The sequence below is a fragment of the Thalassophryne amazonica genome, chromosome 14 (genome assembly GCF_902500255.1).
Source record: "Thalassophryne amazonica chromosome 14, fThaAma1.1, whole genome shotgun sequence".
Classification (NCBI taxonomy): domain Eukaryota; kingdom Metazoa; phylum Chordata; class Actinopteri; order Batrachoidiformes; family Batrachoididae; genus Thalassophryne; species Thalassophryne amazonica.
This window is the reverse complement of record NC_047116.1, coordinates 25,806,509-25,826,391: the sequence shown is the minus strand read 5'-3', so window position 1 is coordinate 25,826,391 and position 19,883 is coordinate 25,806,509. Positions and strand designations below refer to the sequence as shown.

Below are 19,883 nucleotides of genomic sequence, written 5' to 3'. Positions count from 1 at the left end.
TGTCTCCGTCAGCAGTACAAACATTGCATCGTAGTGTTGTTTTTCGGCATAAAAGCATATTGCTGCTCATAGAGCTTGACATCTTTTCTTATAGTCTATGAGTCAGTCATCAATTTTGACCTAATCGGTACCACATAAGGTGATGAAACAACACTTAGAAACCAGCCTTAGTGTACCATGGCCTACACAAAAATGTATTGAAAACTATACTATATCATTTGTCTGATCATAACGATTCCAAAAAGGCATAGTTGACCAATCTCTGACTGAATGTTCTGGAGTTATGGGGTTAAAATAAAAAATGGTGACCAAGGTACAGGGATCAAAAGTTAAAGTTGCTCTAATTACAGTAAAAAAAAAAAAAATGCAAATTATTGGTTGAAATAAAAGGATTAATAAATGAAATAGTTTTGACTGTGTTGAATGCTTGGTCTCCAAAGTAAAGGTCAAACAACATCAACGTCCATTGGATTCTATGACATGTGACATTATGTTACCCTGTAACATGATAACTAAGCATCACAGATGGTGTAAATGATTCCTTTTTAGAACCCTATTAACCCAAATAATAATTTGCATAATTTTTTACTGAAATTGGAGCAACTTTAACTTTTGACCCCTGTACAAACCGAAACTGTCCTTTGTCACCATTTGCTTTGTTTTTACCTTATAGCTCTAGAACATTCAGTCATAGATAGTACAAACTATACCTTTTTGGAATCATTATGATCAGACAAATAATCTATAGTATAGTTTTCAACATAATTGAAGCATTTTTACATTTTGACCTCTGTGTAATTCTTCATTTACCCCTAGTTGGCTACAGGTACCACCCTGGGATGGCTGTCATACATTTTTGTGTAGGCCATGGTACACTGAGGCTAGATTCTAAGTGTCGTTTCATTTCCTTAAGTGGTACCGAAAACCTGCTTTGCCCACGGACTTCCACTATTCATTCCCAACTTCATGCTGTGGCCGAGCAATTTTATGCCTCTGTAGTTATTGCAGCTATGCACATCAAGGTCATTCTTGCAGCCAGTCTGCTCTGTAAGCCTGAACCTGTTAGATCTCAGATGTTAAGCAGGGTGGGTCCTGGTTAGTACTTGAATGGGAGACCTCTTTGGAAGACCATGGGCTGTGTCTGTTTCTCTTGGTAAAACTGGAGTTGCTTCAGGAAGGGCATACAGTGTAAATCTTGTGCCAAATACCAATATGGATCTTGCTGTATCGGCTGTGGTGACCCTGTACAAACGGGAACAGTCAAAAAGACAACGTCATCAAGGCCACTTTAAAAAAATTGGAACCACTCTCCTCCTCAGGCATCTTCTCACTTTCCAATATTTTATTAAACAATCTCTCATGAATATTTCCATACCTCCACTGGTGTGTCATCAGGTCCAACTGCCTTACCACTTTTCATCATCTTCATAGCTGTCCTTACTACATTCTTACTGATCTGTTGCACTTCCTGCTTTTCTGTTTCCAATTATGCAGTTTTTTCATTCAGTAGCATCTCAAAATACTTCCTCTACCTTCTCAGCTATCCATTACTTCCTCATCACCTATGTTTCCTTCACCTACCTGCCCATTGACGTTCGCTCCAATCACTCTTTCATCCTTGGGTACACTCTGTGTCACTTCATATAACTCACTCGAGAATTTTTTTTTTTGCCTTCATCCTGCAACCTACCTGTGGGGCATATGTAGTGATGACATTCATTGTCGCCCCTTCAATTTTCAACCTTTAACTCATCACCCTGTCAGACACTCTCTTAACCTCCAACTTACTCTTAATGGACTTTTCATTTAGAATGGCCCCAACACCATTTATACTCTCATTCACACCATGATACAAAAGTTTGAATCATCTCCGTTCATCCTGGCCTTACTTCTCTTCCACTTTGTTTCTTGTACACAAGTATCCCTACCTTTCACCTTACTAGCATATTAACAAACTCTCTGCTTTTACCAGTCATACTGACATCACTCAAAGTCCCAACCCTCACTTCCACACATCTTGCTTTCCTCTTTTCCTGTTGGTTCTGTCCTCTGCCTATTTTTCTCCACCAAACACTAGCCCAATTTCCTCACGCACCCTGTTGGGCAGCAGCACCAGTGGTGGTTGTTGTTAACCCAAGCCTCAACCAATCTGTTATGAAAATGCGATTTGTGATCTGCCTGTTTGGTTTGGAAAATTTACACCAGATGCCTTTCCTGAAAGCGACCTTTCCTGATGCAACCCCACTCGATTATCCGATGTTGCAGACCAAACGGTACGCCCCTAAAAATTGGTCCGCCCTGCCTCCACTGTGCATGCGTCATTTCGGAGCTCAGCAGCTTGTCTGAGACAGAGTCTCTTCACCCAAAGCGATCAAATGGATTAATAGGACTATTAACCATGAGATGACAAAGTAAAATCTCTCATATCATTCTAAAGTCAGTTTTAAGCAGAAATAACTCCTTTTTAAGCAGAAACGAGGCGATACTCCATGACGCTTTGAAATGACCGATGCTCAGTGAACGCATCAGCTAGCAGCTCATGTAGCTGCGGCGCTTTGATCGCATCCTCCATCTTTTATGATGAAATTTATGTTGAAATGATTGTTGTACAAAAGCTTCAGATATCTGTCACTCAGATAGATGATGACTGGAGTGCAGTTTGAAGCAGAAATGAGATGATAATCGGTGAACTACAGCTAATGACGCATGCACAGTGAAGGCAGGGCAACTGATTTTTTGGGGAGGCCATGCAGTCAGCGACACCGGGCTTGGGACTCAAAACATTAAATGTACTGGCTTGTGCACTGAATTTGGCAAGCTAGTTAGCTATTTGTCTTGTGCCTGGGCCAAAGATTTAAAGTAGCCATCTCAATGATGGAGGTGAGGCAGTTCAACTATAAAATGGTACGGTCCACTATAGAGGTCTGTGAAATCATATTACAGAATTTATTCATGCATGAATCAAGTCAGGTCTGGGGGCATGCACTAGTGCCACAGATTGCTGTATCCACTACCCCACAGAATCGTCTTAAATTGTGGATGAAACCCAAAAGAGGAAAGAAAAAAGGAACAGTTTTGCAGGTTCAAACATTTTTATATCCTTTTTACCTGTGATTGCCATATTCATGCATAGATATCTTTGCTACCAGGTCTCTGCTGGAATGACTTCATGTCAAATAAACAGTTACCTAGGGAGACTAAGATGATGAGCATCACTTGCAGTGTGAGGGAGTCTCAACTATGATGTTTTGGCCATGCTGTGCATTTCTCTAGACATGATCAGGCATGTTGGTGCATCAGTGTTGAGGACCCCATTTCACCTGGCTGCGGCAGATAGATGTCTATTTTAAAGACGCTGGGAAGATTGGCTGCCTCTGTGATTGCATCCAGGCCCCATGATGATTCTACTATTGGACATCCTCACGATCTTGTGGCAATATAAGTACTTCCCTGTAAATCAATCCATTTTGACACTGTTGAGGAGACAGTAGATTGAGGACATTTTGGGTTGAACATTGATTTAGGTTTTCTTTTTTATTTCTCAGTTGTCCTTTTAGCTATTTAGGCGTCATAAATCTTATGTTCAAAGAGGAAGCCCAGCTATATTTGTTAATTGAAAGAACAATACAGCAGTCATGCTATAGAGAGCTTATGCAATTCTTTATACCTACTTATGAGAGTCCTAAAGACAGAAAGTTACTCTATGTTGACACTGGGTTTATGAATAAATATCTGTCATGACGTAAGGAGATCCTGGCTTGCTGCTGTTTATCAGGTTTACCACAAACAGAGTGGCGCAGCCTGACAGGCCGTTTCCTTCACACTATAATAAAGAGCTTTATTTACTCTCTTAAAGATGGCTGTTGTGGCTGAACCCTGATACAGGTGTGTGGTTCACCGTTAATAGGCACCTTGGTCATGTTAACTGTCTGAGGTCTGAGGCTTTCACGTCTGTAGTCAACTGATGCAATAACCCTCCTTGACAGATGACTGTCAGTGCGAGTAAATCTATGTTATTCCACATATTTTAACATTATTAATTGCAATACAGCTTTTGATGATAGCACCGACAGTCAATAATCTATTTTAAGGCAGCCGCCTAAGAGGTATTTTCTGAAAAACCAGCACAAGCTCTGGTTTTCCAAGTAAAAAGATCAATTTATTGAAGCATAGTGCATTGGAGCATTGAATAGGACTCCTGAGTGCAGCAAGTTCTTTGTGATCAGCCTTTCCTCACACATTGCATAGCGGTGCCCGATAAAGCCTGTCTTAACCCTTTCATACGTTTTCCCTCTTGCCATTATCTTAACCGGCTACGGCCTTCTCTTTCTATATCCATCTATCCACAGGTCCCAGTTCTCTTCACGGGCACCATGAGGAAGAATCTGGACCCTTTCAGGCAGCACACAGATGAGGACCTGTGGAATGCACTCCAAGAGGTACTCCAGCATGGCTCTGAATGATTCCCCCTCACCAGCCCAGGGGGGGGATCCCTCTGTCCCCCTGTACAATGCTGCCATTCAGCCTCCCTGCTCGCCACAAGTCATGGGGGGAAATCCCATTAGGGCTATGGGGCCCAGCTCAATGTGCGGCTTGTAACTGGGAGCCATTGAAAGTGCTGGGGGAGATGTGTTTGGGCAGTCAGGCTAACCAGGATGAAGGCTCCCCCTGTAGTGAAGGGCTTCGGCTCCTGGTCCTGCCTCTGAATGGGTTTGGTGGCCTGGATTAAAGCTAGAGGCTGGCCACAAGAGAGCATTGGCCAAGGTCATCAGTGGACCTGGCCCTGCATTGTGCCAGGCGGTTAATGGGTGTGTTTGGATGGCTCTTTAAAGACATCCCCACAGGAAGCCTTTATGCAGGAGTAATAAAGGGTTGGGGCTCTGCTCTGCCTCTCTGCAGGTGCAGTTGAAAGCAGTGGTGGAGGAGCTGCCCAGTAAGCTGGAGACGATGCTGACTGAATCTGGCTCTAACTTTAGTGTGGGTCAGAGACAACTGGTGTGTCTGGCCAGGGCCATCCTGAGGAAAAACCGTATCCTCATCATTGACGAGGCCACAGCCAATGTAGATCCAAGGTCAGTGGATGCTGGAGCCTATGGGTAAAAACACTTAATATCAATGTTGGAAAAGTTCACACTGTATGTACAGTAACTTGCTTCCTTTACGTCTGCTGGTCTAGTGAACTTGGACTCACACAACTGTAGCTTATTCCTTGAATGTGTGCTTGAACAACTGTGCAGATACATTAAGCCCCATTTACACATAGACAGTAAACTCTCCCGGAAGCGTCCCGGCAGAGATTTTGCACCCTCCGGGCCTTTTAGGGATCAAACACTGTAGTTAACACCGGTGCACGGGGGCGTGGTTTGGTTCCGGCTTCACCGGGAATCGTCTAAAAAGTTATTCAACATGTCGAATAATTCCGGGAGCGCTCCCGGAGAAGTGGCCTGACAATGGAGACAACGCGAACAACGGTGTTTGATACGTTTTAATCGCCGTGTCATTCCGCCCCTTCCTGTAGTGCCGCAGTTTACACCGCCGTAATTGGGGGCCGGCGTTGTATCCCTAACCAACGGCGTGTAAAACGGCAATAGAGCCCATATCGGCGTCCTCAAAGGCGTTTTAACCGGCGACAGAGGCAGACAAAACGAAGGCGCTAGCGGACAGTACGCTGTTCTAAACGCCACCTCCCGGTTAACGGCATTCCAAACGGCCGATAGGCGGCGGTCAGTATAAAAACGCTAGCGCGCTGCATGCAGGTCTCTCACTCGCGGCCAACTCCAGATATTTTTGCAGAGAAGCTCCAGTATACCTCCTAAAATAAAATTGGCAGCGGCAAGGACTTACCAAGAGGTCTGGTTCAGAAGCAGAGGGTAGCCCTGTGGTGGAAACGAGCAACACGTTGAGGAGGGGAAAAAGAGAGAAAAGAAAAGGCTGAGAGATGAGCTCCCTGTCACTCCCTCCCCCTGCACTGACAGCTGCTTCAGCCTATTATACTCTGGGGGCGGTGCCTATAAGCAAACGTTCCTGGAGTAACGCAGGATTTGCCTGGATAAATCCAGCGGTACACAGGGCATTATCGGCGGCAGCAGAACACCGCCGTTCTCACTCGTGTCTTAACCTGCAATAGAACTGAGTATTAACCCCCATTGCCTGACGTGTGCCGGATGCTGCGGCGTCAAAAGTCAGCTTTATTTGGCGGATTTAGCAGCGTTTTATCCGCGTATTTGCGGCTAGTACGGCGCTCAAAACGCCGGCGAAATGCTCCACCCCTTTCCACCGTGAAAACAGCCGGAACTACCGCGAACTTCGGTCTACGTACTACCCGCAGACAAAATCGTCTGTGTGTAACCTGGGCTTTAGTCTGTGCTCAGTAAATTAAGTCCTTAGGAACAGACAACGAAAGATTTCTGACATTTAGCCCCAGTCATTTTCAGGAGTATTACTAAGACAGGTGCAGAAATACTAATAGCCACCCAAAAAAATTCAGCTGAATTATTCGGCAGGGATATTTTCAAGCAATTTGGTCAAATCCTTGTCTTTTTCAGAATTGGGTACATCATCAGAGGTTGAAGCCAAGATGTGAGAATGGCAAAGACTCAGTCCAGAGTCTGGAGTGTAGAGTACAGTGCACTGGAGACTGAAATGTTGAAAGTGGCCTAATATCATAAAAATATGCAGTTACTGTCAAGAGCCCTAGGATCCAGGTCAGAGGTCACCAACACTACTCCTGGAAGTCACCTGCCCTGCATGTTTTCCATGCCATCACAACAGATTAGCAGTGTCCATTTTTTCCTAGTTCTTGATTGGCCCAGCAAACCTGACTTAGTTAATTAGCAGTAGGTGGAACAAGAAGAGGGCAGGTGATCTCCAGGAGTAGAGCTTTCCTGGCTTAGATGATCCCCAAAATACATTAATATATTTCTTGTCCCAAATTCTAACCCTAGCTCTTATTTTTTTTTCTTGGCTTCCCTCTTCTTTTTTTTTCTTTCTTTTTTTTTGTTCTTGGAGCCACCACAACAGATCCGGTGGGTTAATTTGGCAAACATTTTCTGCTGGATGCTTAAGCTAACGGCTTGGGCCACTATGCTAATGATATATAAAAAATACTTCCATAATGTTACGAGTTGTCTTGCGTGGAGGCTATTGTGGAACAGAATGCTATCGTGCTCCTCCCTCACTCATGTCTTCAGTTAACTCTGACACCTCTACTAATAAAATAGAACCGTCCTCATTGTTATTTTTCCGACATTCATAATATATTAAGTATTTACAGTTCAAAACATGTCTGTGTTTAAATTTGACTCCCCTGTTAATGCAATTGTGTTCGCTATGAACATCATTAGTGAGAGCTTTCAGCGGCTGTTTGTTATCATGACCAGAACAGCCAACAGTCCTTTTTATTTTGAATTCAAATAAATTATTTACTACAAAGTGATTAGCTGACTTAATGTTTGTGACACCCCTCAATTCAGCTGCGTGCACAACTGTGCATAGCTTACTGAAGATGAGCCATTGTTATGTTCCGAGTAAAATCCCTGCCCAGGGGCACATAGGAAGAGTTAATTTCTTTTTTTGATCTACTGAGGTGTTGTGTTCCCTGCTCCTTTAGAACGGACAGACTCATCCAGCAGACAATCCGGGACAAGTTTCAAGAGTGCACAGTTCTCACTATTGCCCACAGGCTCCACACTATCATTGACTGTGACAGAATCATGGTAAGTAAGGACAGAGGTTTTCCACTGTTTGACTATAACAGTATTTTTCATGGTGAATGAACATATTTTGGAAAAGTGTTCCACAATACAGATAAAAGAGAGTGCATAATATAACATCTTGTTTCAATTCCTGGTCATGCTACCTCTCTATGTCCTTGGACAAGACACTTCATCTGGATTGTGTCAGTCCACCAAACTCGGGCCGAGCAATATCACAAAAATCTCATATTCGGACATAAGTCATCTCATATCCTGATATTGAAATATATCACTGTATAGTGCAAAAAGTAATTCCCTTCATTTGCTCCCTTGTTTGCACTCGGGGTCTCCACAGGAAATCCAAAGTGAATCTGCATGTCGATTTGGTACAAGTTCTATACCGGATGACCTTCCTGAAGCAAGTCCACATTACATTGGAGAAATGTGGTGGGGGGGGGGTTGAACCAGGAACATTCTGCACCAAAACCAAGCACGCTAACCTCATGGCTACAGTACATTTTCTGTAAATTCAGTGAATAGTTTATATATATAATGATCACATGTAAAAGTCTATTTCCTATTACATTTTAAATTATATACTCATAAATAAAATGTATTCACTCATATTTGATTGTTTTTATTGAGAACCTTTAGGCAAATGTTTAAGTATGTAAAAAGAAAAAATAATAAATTACTCATTGACTTTTGAAACATCCTCTTTATTGATGTTTTCATTATAATTTACCAGAAAATTAAATAGAAAGTAAACACATATAAATACAAGCAAACTAGAATGTACATGGTTACAATGGATTCCACATCACCCCCTCCCTCCCCCACTGGTATGACCACCACTTCCTTCAGGCATTCCTGCAAGGCCACATCTCCAAAAACACATGATTGTAATGTATACATGGACTGTTTGTTTAAGGAACAGAATGAAAGTGCACCTGGAGGGATAAAAAACACTTAATTTCTGACATAAACCATTAATTTCACAGTGGTTATGTATACAACCAGTCTGGTCTGTAGCCATACTCTAAAATTTGAGCCTTTGGCTTTTAGGGAGGAGTCAATGTATGTGCTTGATTTATCCACCAGGCAAAAAAAAAAAAATAGTTTGCAAATGGAATGCATGCCACAAAATAAATAATATACCGTAATATTAAACAATGGATATTTTTCCTGTCATTCTACGATGCATATTGTTATTACACAGCCCTACACCGAGCTGTAAATTGGTACCAGCCTTAACTGGTGGGTAACCAGTGTCAGACTGGCGTCTTGTTGAGGAGTCGTAGGCTCTCATCTGTTTCACGCTATTGAATCTGGGGGATAAGCACTGACACCAGTAGGCCTCAGGGCCTATATAGGACTCCTTTACTTCATTATTTAAGATGCCTGGGGTTGTCTGCCTGGGTGGTTGCCATTGAGGGTCCAAGGCAGTTCCATGGTGTGGTGCATTCATTGACTCATAGCACCTCCACATGCCCCCAGACCTTATCTGATAATATAAGTGAGAAAGTAAAAAGAGGTGAACCCAACTCCAGGCCCTGACACCCATCAGACCTGTGCTTATCCCTGGATGCTGCCGTTTGAAGAGGATAAGAGTATAATGACTCTTGATGGACAAGATGTCAGTCCATTGCAGGTTATTTCACCAGCTAACGCTGATATCCATTTCCAGCTGGGTGGCCTGAGACAATGCATAGGAAGTATCTTGTCCAGTGACAGGGACAGGTAGCCTGAAGCACACACCTGGAATTGAATCCCTTTCTACATATTGATAGTCCAACTCCTATCCTGAGAGCCACCTGCTCTGATTAAGACACACTCAGTGACCTGGAAACACTTATGAATCCATCCCCATCCATCCCCTGAGCTGTCCAAAGAAAACCAGCCATACAAACCAAACAAGCCAAACAGTCCCCACATTTAGCTTGTCCAATCACCTGTGGACTTCAAAAAAGAAAATGTTGGGGCTATGTTAAAAATGGCAATCCCTAAATGTGATACCCCTGCTAGCCCCTAGCTCCACCATGGCAGTACACAAAGGCAAAACCAAAATGTCCACAGCTGTAGTGATTCATATTTCTGAGATGGACTTTTGACTCCTTCAAAAAAAAAAAAAAAAATACTTATAGTGGGATGATTCCTGGTCAGCCAAGAACACAATGAATAGATTCTAGGAAAAATCAGTTTAAAGCCAGTTTCACGGCTAAGGTAATTTTGTGGCCAGTTCTTATATTTAGAATGGCTGTCCCAGGGACTTTATCGATGTATATGACCTTTGAATTCAAGTAAGAAGGTCATATGGCCAGCATAAAGGTGAGCTATGACTTAATATTGTAATATTATTATTATTAATATTTCAGTTTCAGACTAATATATACTATTTAAGTCTTAGCTCACCTTTATGTTGGCCATATGACCTTTAAACTTGAGTGATCTTGAGAGGCCAGACTCGAGGTCATAACTGCTATACAGTTGAGAGCAAATACGGTTAAAGGCATTCCGTTTTACATAGAATTGATGAAATTTCGAACCCACGCAGAACCACATACAGTGCATCCATAAAGTAATCATAGCGCTTCACTTTTTCCACATTTTATGTTACAGCCTTATTCCAAAATTTTCCATCAGAATTGTACTCACAACACCCCAGAATGACATGAAAAACATTTTGAAATTTTAGCAAATTTACACCACACACACCACACACACACACACACAACCACACACACACACACACACACACACACACACACACACACACCCACACACACACACACACACAACACACACACACACACACACACATCACACACAATATATATATATATATATATATATATACTTGCATGTAAAAGTTTGGGCACCACTGATCATTTTCATGATTTTCCTTTATAAATCATTGGTTGTCTGGATCAGAAATTTCAGTTATATATATCATATAGCAGACGAGCACACTGATATTAGGCAGTTGCATAAATTTGGGCACCCTTGTCATTTTATTGATTTGAATACATTTAGCACTAATGATTGGAACACAAAATTGGTTCGGTAGGCTCATTGACCCTTGACCTCCTTACACAGGTGAATCCAATCATGAAAAAGGGTATTTAAGGTGGCCAATTTGCAAATGTTTTCCCCTCTTTGCATCTCTTCTAATGAGTGGCAACATGGGAGCCTCTAAACAACTCTGAAATGACCTGAAAATAAGATTGTTTCAACATCATGGTTTAGGGGAAGGATACAAAATCTATCTCAGAGATTTCAGCTGTCAGTTCCCACTGTGAGGAACATAGTGAGGAAATGAAAGACTGCAGGCAGAGTACTAGTTAAGGCCCGAAGTGGCAGGCCAAGAAAAGTCTCAGATAAGCTGAAGCGAAGGATGGTGAGAACAGTCATATTCAACCCACAGACCTGCTCCAAAGACCTACAACATGATCTTGCTGCAGATAGTGTCTCTGTGCATCGTTCAACTATACAGCAAACTTTGCACAAAGAAATGCTATGTGATGCTGTGATGCAGAGGAAGCCTTTTCTGCGTACACGCCACAAACAGAGTCGCTTGAGGTATGCTAAAGCACATTTGGGCAAGCCAGCTTCACTTTCGAATAAGGTGCTGTGGACTGATGAAACTAAAACTGAGTTATTTGGACATAACAAGGGGCGGTATGCATGACTGAAAAAGGATACAGCATTCCAAGAGAAACACTTGCTATCTACAGTAAAATTTGGAGGTGGTTCCATCATGCTGTGGGGCTGTGTGGCCAGTGCAGGTACTGGGAATCTTGTTAAAGTTGAGGGTCACATGGATTCCAGTTAATATCAGCAGATTCTTGAGAACAATGTTCATGAATCAGTGACAAAGTTGAAGTTGCACCGGGGCTGGATCTTTCAACAAGACAATGACCCTAAACACTGCTCAAAATCTACTGAGGCATTCATGCAGATGAACAAGTACAATGTTCTGGAATGGCCATCTCAGTCCCCAGACCTGAATAATATTTAAAATCTGTGGTGTGATTTTAAGTGGGCTGTCCATGGTCGGAAACCAACAAACCTGAGATGTTTTGTAAAGAAGAATTGTCCAAAATACCTTCAACCAGAATCCAGACGCTCATTGTAAGCTATAGGGAGCGTTTAGAGGCTATTATTTCTGCAAAAGGAGGATCTACTAAATACTGATGCATTTTTTTCTTTTGGGATGCCCAAATTTATGCACCTGCCTAATTTTATTTAAAGAATTATTGCACACTTTCTATAAATCCTATAAACTTCATTTCACTTCTCAAAAATTATTGTTTGTCTGCTATGATATATTTAACTGAAATTGTCGATCCAAACAACCAATGATTTATAGAGGAAAATCATGGCAATCATCAGGGGTGCCCAAATCTTTATATACAACTGTATATAAGTTAAAAAACAAACCAAAAACAAAAAAACTAAGAAATCACATGTACATACATATTCACACTCTTTGCTCAGTACTTTGTTGATGCACCTTTGGCAGCAATTAGAGCCTCAAGTCTTCTTGAATATGATGCCACAAGCTTGGTGCACCTTTCTTTGGGCAGTTTTGTCAGTTCCTCTTTGCAGCACCTCTAAAGCTCCATCAGGTTAGATGGGGAGTGTCGGTGCACAGACATTTTAAGATCTCTCCAGAGATGTTCAATCAGATTCAGGTCTGGGCTCTGGCTGGGCCACTCAAGGACATTCACAGAGTTCTCCTGAAGCCACTCCTTTTTATATCTTGGCTGTGTGCTTAGCAGAGGTGGGACGAAGTCACCATCAAGTCACTCTCAAGTCATGAATCATCAAGTCTCAAGTCAAGTCTCAAGTCATAATGACCACCAATTGTTCGCCCTCTGACTTGAGACATGACTTGTGACTTGCAGATTGATAGGGTCATTGTCGTGCTGGAAGATGAACAGTCGCCCCAGTCTGAGGTCAAGAGCACTCTGGAGCATGTTTTCATCCAGGATGTTCCTGTACATTGCTACATTCATCTTTCCCTCAATCCTGACTAGTCTCCCAGTTCCTGCTGTGTTGGGAAGGTGTCGTAACACGGACAGGGGGCGCAAATGAATGGACAATGGATAAGACAAAGAGTATCAATTTAATGTTGTGAAACGCACAACTGAATACAGACAAAGATAATGCCAATTGAACACAAGGTGACGTGCGGGCAGGCTCGAAGATAGGAGACCTCTGGCGATCGGAGAGCCGGGACCCACACAGCTTCCACCACCAACGGCCTGAAGAACACCGGAGCCGCCAAGACCTGAGTCCCCAGGTGGTCACCGTCTTCTGTTGCAGACCCTGGTACTGCTGGCAGAAGATGAAAAAACAGTTAATGGTGAGTGTGTATCCACACACCCAGTAATCCTTTTTCTACAGATCTTCAAGGAGGGAAAACCTCCACCTCCAGACACAATTTCACCCGTGCAGCTCCTGTTAGTCTCTTTCCTGGATGGAGTAAGAGGCGAAGAACGTCGCACTCCCACTATCTGCCAATCCAGCTTCAGACTCAATCCACAGGAATACGGCTGCACACAGAACAATGTTAGATACAACGATAATTCAGCAGAGAAGGTTACCTTCACGGTAGTTGATTTCTCGGCGAGGAGGTGGAGTAATGATCCGGCTTTTGTAGAGATGCAGGTGATTGGTGACAGCTGGTGTAAATGAGTGACAGCTGTCACTCTCTGTCTCGGCGCCCTCTCATGCTTGAAGGCCGCAATCCAAGCAGGGCGCCGACTGGTGGTGGTGGGCCAGCAGTACCTCCTCTTCAGCGGCCCACACAACATGCTGCTGAAAATCATCCCCACAGCATGATGCTGCCACCACCATGCTTTCACTGTAGGGATGGTGCCTGGTTTCTTTCAAACATGACGCCTGGCATTCACACCAAAGTGTTCAATGTTTGTCTCATCAGAACAGAGAATCTTGTTTCTCATGGTCTGAGAGTCCTTCAGGTGCCTTTTGGCAAACTTCAGGCAGGCTGCCATGTGCCTTTTTACTAAGGAGAGGTTTCTGTCTGGCCACTCTACCATACCTGATTGGTGGATTACTGCAGAAATGGTTGTCCTTCTGGAAGGTTCTCCTCTCTCCACAGAGGAATGCTGGAGCTCTGACAGAGTGACCATCAGGTTCTTGGTCACCTCTCTGACTAAGTCCCTTCTCCTGCGATCGCTCAGTTTAGACGGGTGGCTAGCTGTAGGAAGAGTCTCAGAGGTCTTCAGAAAATTCCTTTGATGTCATGCTTGGTTTGTGCTCTGACATGCACTGTCAACTGTGGGACCTTATATGTAGACAGGTGTGTGCCTTTCCAAATCATGTCCAATCAACTGAATTTACCCCAGGTGGACTCCATGTAAGATGTACAAACATCGCAAGGATGATCAGTGGAAACAGGATGCACCTGAGCTCAATTTTGAGCTTCATGGGAAAGGCTGTGAATACTTATGTCCATGTGATTTCTTAGTTTTTCTCTTTCCAATAAATTTGCAAAAAAAAAAATAAATAAATAAATAAATAAACAAAAAAAATTTTTCACATTGTCATTATGGGGTATTGTGTGCTGTTTTTTGAGGGGGAAAATGAATTTCACCCATTTTGGAATACGGCTGTAACATAACAAAATGTGGAAAAAGTGCAGCGCTGTGAATACATTCTGACTGCACCGTACATATGGAACATATGGAATTTCCAGAGTGATCCTATCTGTGTATTTCTTGAGAACAGAATTCCAGAGTATTGGATGTGTTGCACTCTGAAAGCCCTGGATGTCATACAAAATTGCATCAGGTTGCTTTAATTTGAAGAATCTGAGTTTCAACCGCATTCACTAATAAATTCACACAAAAATCATGTTTTAGAATTGATTGCACAGCTGTGATCGCATCGAATACTAAATCTCTTTTTAAATTGTTAGGGGATGACTGCACAACATTTACATTTTTTTCATTCACTGTTTTCTTACTTTGCAACAGCTGGGCTGAGTTGGTTTGCACAGCATTACCTTCCGTTCAGCCACTTGATCTTTGGCCCTTTCCTGCTGCTGCCTGCAGAGGTGCCAATTAGTGCCATTTGTGGCAGCATGTGTGCAGTATCTGCAGAGGGTTGGGCACGACCTGGTGGCTTATTGATTACTGACAGGGTCACTGAGAAAAGCCAAATATCATAGAGGGGGGAACCGTTTCACCCTCTGCAATCACATTAAATGTCCTACTTGAACATCAGACCCGGCGTCTGTACCTGATGTGTGACGTCCAGGTCTTGGTACGTGCCAGATTGTTTTCCAACACATCACTGAATATCCTGCTGTTAACCGGTTGAACGCTACAGCAGTTGTCACTCTTGACTCTCCCTGAAGCTGGCCTTGAGTAATAACAACGTGCTCCTTACAGCTGTAAGTGGATCAAGTTTGTTAAAATTTGTTTGTAATGTAATTGCAGTCTTTTCCTTGAATTGCCACTCTAGTTTGTGAGGGATACACAAGTGCACGCTGACAGAGAAATTATGGTAATTTTCTAGAACATGTTAAAGGTGTGATTGTTGGATTTGACTGAGGACCACCCCTTAGCCGCTCAAACACCGGGATAAATACACGGATAAATCCATGATCTTCAAACTGACAGAGTCAGCGTGCTCCACTTTCACACCGGTAACAGGTTATCTTGGCTGTCAGCGGCTCCGTCGGGGCCGAAGTAGGCACCGGTGTTTGCTGTCGGCATGAGTCACACCAAATGGATGGTTGAGGGGTGCAGAGGACTACTCTTTCCCCGTTCGTCTGCGTGCATCACTCAGCAGCCAAACAGCTGAAATGTTAGTTTTCCCAAAGTAAAGTATACAGGCGGAGGGGCACACACACACGCACACACACCCAGCATTGTGCGCGTGATTGTAGGTTCTTGATGCCGGCAGGATCCAGGAGTACGATGAGCCGTACATGCTGCTACAGAACCAGGACGGGCTTTTCTTCCAGATGGTCCAGCAGACAGGCAGAGCCAAAGTCACCGCGCTACTCCACGCCGCCAAGCAGGTAGCCACACCCATCTCGCTGCTGTCGCGCTAATCCCTCACTCTCCCTTTAACGCCAGACTTCATGGCTCACCTCCACAATAAGACACTGCAATCCTGACAATGCACAGACACTTGATTACCATTTTAATTCAAAGTGCCTACTCGCAGCATTGCCACACCATAACATTAATTTCAAAAGAGAAATTGTCCCTTTGTAGATTTACATCCCCTGATATTATCGAAGAAACTCTGTATCATCTATTTTTTTCATAATGTAATTTTGAGATCATTTTAGAGATGATTCCAGTAAAGCAGCTTTCTTTGCGCTCTATCTATTTGGAAATATTGGGTTTAACTTGGTCGCGATTTGGGATAAACTTTCTATAGGGATTACTATAATGGAGAATGTCCATATTTTTTCCCTGTGAAATTCATTTGTGATGTATTTCCCCCTTCAGACACTGAGAAGATAAGAGGCGGCCATTCATTGTTCAATTCCATTTTATGTGCATCTGTCTGGGACTACAGATACCACATTGCAACTTCAAACAGGTCTTTGTGAAATAAGAAAAAGTCGGCATCATTTCATTTTCTCTCTCTGTCCCCCTGCACAAATTTATCAGCAGAACTGTATCTCCTCAGCCGGAGAGTGAAATGAGTGAAATACTGATTTCAAAGACTCGCCACACTGTGGTATTATTTGGTGTCGTCCTACCGTGCACAGTAGTGGGTCGGTAGTGACATTGTTGGAGCCGTTATGATTCCTTTCTTTATTGTAGAGTGCTCTCCTCGGATCAGATAACTGCACCATCCACACCACTTACTAAATACGGAGATGGTGCGCATGTTGTGCGTCAACTTTCTATAGTTGTCAGTCCCAGTTAAAATACATTTAATAATCTGATATCAGCCTGGTGCTGAAGGAGAATCCCAGAGGAGACGATGATGTCAGACGCTGTGGCCAACTCTTGACAAAATTCAGCACTTTATATGAAAAAAATCAAACATTTTGTTTTTGATGACTTAAGCAGCTTTCACGTGTTGGCTGTGAGCCACGGACAATAAACCGGATGTTAAATGGATTGTATTTTTTATATAGCGCTTTTCCATCTGAATCAGATGCTCAAAGTGCTTTACAATTATGCCTTACATTCACCCATTCATAAAAACACACACACAAACACCGATGTCAGGGTGCTGCCATGAAAGGCGCTCACTGCTCAACTGCGGATTAAGGACCTTGCTCAAGGGCCATTAGTGGTTTTCTGGTCAGGCTGGGGATTGAACTGAGGATCCTCTGGTCTGAAGCCCAATGCTTAACCACTAGACCTTCACCTCCCCTATGTTTTGTTGTTTTCATTGAGAGGATGACAGAAATATTGACACCACTTGCTAAATGTGCACCATTACTACACTTACCAACAAAAGTTAAAAAATGGCAACTTTTACTGCTTGCTATCACAACAACAAACTGGATATTGTTTTATCTTTAAAGACGAGGAAAGACAGACAGCAAGAGGAGTATTTCAGTAAGTTGTGTTATATTACAGAAAGAAATTAAGCTGTAGCACCACAGACACTGATATTTTAAAGTTACACTGTGTGGGATCTAGGGCTGTTTTTTTTTAGCAGGAATATCACCTTTATATCCATCTATTCATTTATCTCTTTGCATTTATCATGCAAAATTGGTTTCATACATTTTGTACCATTGCACGCTGCAAACCCCACCCACGCACACACTAGTGGGGGCAGTGTTTAACTAAATGTGGCAGAGTTTGTTTTGCTGACGGACAACGATTTGAATGACGGTGCTAATTCTTATAACACACACCCACACAAAAAAACACATCCATTACGCTGTAAGTCATCTGTAGGCATGAAGAACTGTTAGGATGAAGAGGATGAAGTTAGGATGAAAAACTGCACAAATTTCTGATGCGATTTTTCGCTATACTGGGGAATGACACAGTCGTTTTTTTTTTGTTTGTTTTTTGGAAGTACACAAAGTCAGTGCACGGCATCACAGAGTTCATTGTCAGAATTATTTTTGAACTGTCTGTTTTCCAAGTTGACAAAGAACAATTTTGGACTTGTATTTAACATTCCTGTTGGACTGTTGATGTCAAAGCACCAGTGACGCACACCAATATGCAAGTCCCTTTTCTGTTGTTTATAAATTAATAAAATATCAAATGACAAGGATCTATTTTAGCCGTTATATAAAACAGCCGTTATGGAACAAATATTTAAATTGGTGAAAGTTGGAACATACCATTCAATGAGGCGAAGCCGAGTTGAATAGAACGTTCCATCTTTCACCTCATGAAATATTTCTACCATTGAACTCATAAACATTAATTATTTGTATAATAATTACCAGTAACAATGTGTCAATGTGTTTTCATGAGCTTAAAATTAGAATTTCATATGTAAATGATGTGCTGCCATGTTGATACAGTAGCCCAAATGGGACATACTTTTGCTTTTTGCAGCTGAAGAAAAAAGAAGACTCAGTGGTTGTTCTCCTATAAACTGTACTGGCCAATAAGTGTGAGAACCCTCATTTTTGTGCAATGGTCAATCATAGATTTGCTTGTCTAAAGAGAAAGGCAAGAGAGCATGAATCTGTCACCAAAAAAAAAGCAAAAACTTAGGGAGAAATAAAATTGACACCACAACCCCACCAATGGATGGCACTAAATCCTACACAGCCATCACAGCCAGACCTTCCTGTTTGAACATAACAGTGAACAAATAGCTAAAACTCTGTTGTGTCTTTTAATAATGCAACTTACTGCGCATCTTCATCAACACACACAAAAAAACTACTGTTTCATGGTGTCATTTACTGTCTGCAGCTACAGATGACAGTAATTTTGCTATAACAAGCAATATGATGGTTTTTCTCCAGTCAGTATGTGAATGCAGCATTAAGTGCCAGTTTTTCCTTATGGCGTTTCACGGTTCATCTTCGAACGCACCGTTAGAGAAAATTAAGTCTCCAAATATTTTCAAAGATTATCTCAGATATGAATTTCACAGTTGTTTCTAAGTCTAAATAAGCCACTTTTACATGCCTCAGCAGGCAACAAATCCCTTCACACAGCAACAAATCTGTCACCAATTGCAGGCTCAGCTCAGGTTGGACTTCTGTGACACTGATTCCTTCATATCCTTACAGGTTTACATGAACAAAAAGCGAGCTGCAGACGCACAGCGCACAGATGACGTGTGCGTGGTCTTTGAGACGTCTCTTTGAGAGTGACTGTGGACCTGGTGCTGACCAAATCCTTTACTGAGAGAGTTATTAAAATGTATCCAGACTTCACCTTTGTGTGGCTGTCACAGCCTGTTGGACTGAAAAACGGAAAGTGAAGAGTATCTGAAGCACACTGTGTCTTTCTTTATTGATTACACCTTGCTATGTTTGTGTGAGGTCTGGAATCCTGGCTTGTTTCCGAGCTGCTGCAATAAATTATTAATGTGTTAGTTTTACGATGAGCATTGTCATGTCAAACTGAAAGTTTCTTTTCATTGTTTTGGATATACTACAGAGATGAGACCACAGTGTTTTCACTAATTATTGGGCCTTAATCAGAATATTGATTCTCTGTAATTGCATTGTATTAATTCCATGTGCTTTGAACACAGAGCGGTTAGACAGGCTGTCTGTCACAGCAGCTTGTGATTAAAGAACATGTCATGTCTTGACAACGGCATTACCACCAAAGGTCATGTGATACACAAGATCCAACTTGTTACTTTGCAAAAAAATTGTTATAATCACATTTTTGTCCTTGCTCCTTGCTCTTTTATGTAAATGGACTGCATTTATATAGCGCTTTTCCATCTGCATCAGATGCTCAAAGCGCTTTACAATAATGCCTCACATTCACCCCGGGTCAGGGTGCTGCCGTAGTACACACCAGGAGCAACTAGGGGATTAAGGACCTTGCCCAAGGGCCCTTAGTGATTTTCCGGTCAGGCTGGGATTTGAACCAAGGATCCGCTGGTCTCAAGCCCAACACAACCACTAGACCATCACCTCCCCTGTGCTGCTGTTGCTTTTAAAAATATTTTTGCAGCAATAAATCTAATTCACCATTTGTGATGTTAACAGCCATGTCACATCTGGTCTTGAAACTTAAC

At 42.4% G+C, this 19,883-nt stretch overlaps 1 protein-coding gene across 1 annotated transcript in view; it reads left to right on the top strand.

The window, feature by feature from the left end:
• LOC117524236 (multidrug resistance-associated protein 4-like) overlaps positions 1-19,477 on the top strand; it is a 139,786-nt gene extending 120,309 nt beyond the window's left edge. Inside the window, exons 29-33 of the mRNA XM_034186010.1 lie at positions 4,350-4,439; positions 4,900-5,072; positions 7,610-7,715; positions 15,616-15,750; positions 18,916-19,477. Coding sequence (XP_034041901.1) covers positions 4,350-4,439; positions 4,900-5,072; positions 7,610-7,715; positions 15,616-15,750; positions 18,916-18,993 — 582 coding nt within the window. The 3' untranslated portion in view covers positions 18,994-19,477. The remainder of the gene's footprint in view (positions 1-4,349; positions 4,440-4,899; positions 5,073-7,609; positions 7,716-15,615; positions 15,751-18,915) is intronic.
• The last annotated feature ends 406 nt before the right edge of the window (positions 19,478-19,883 follow it).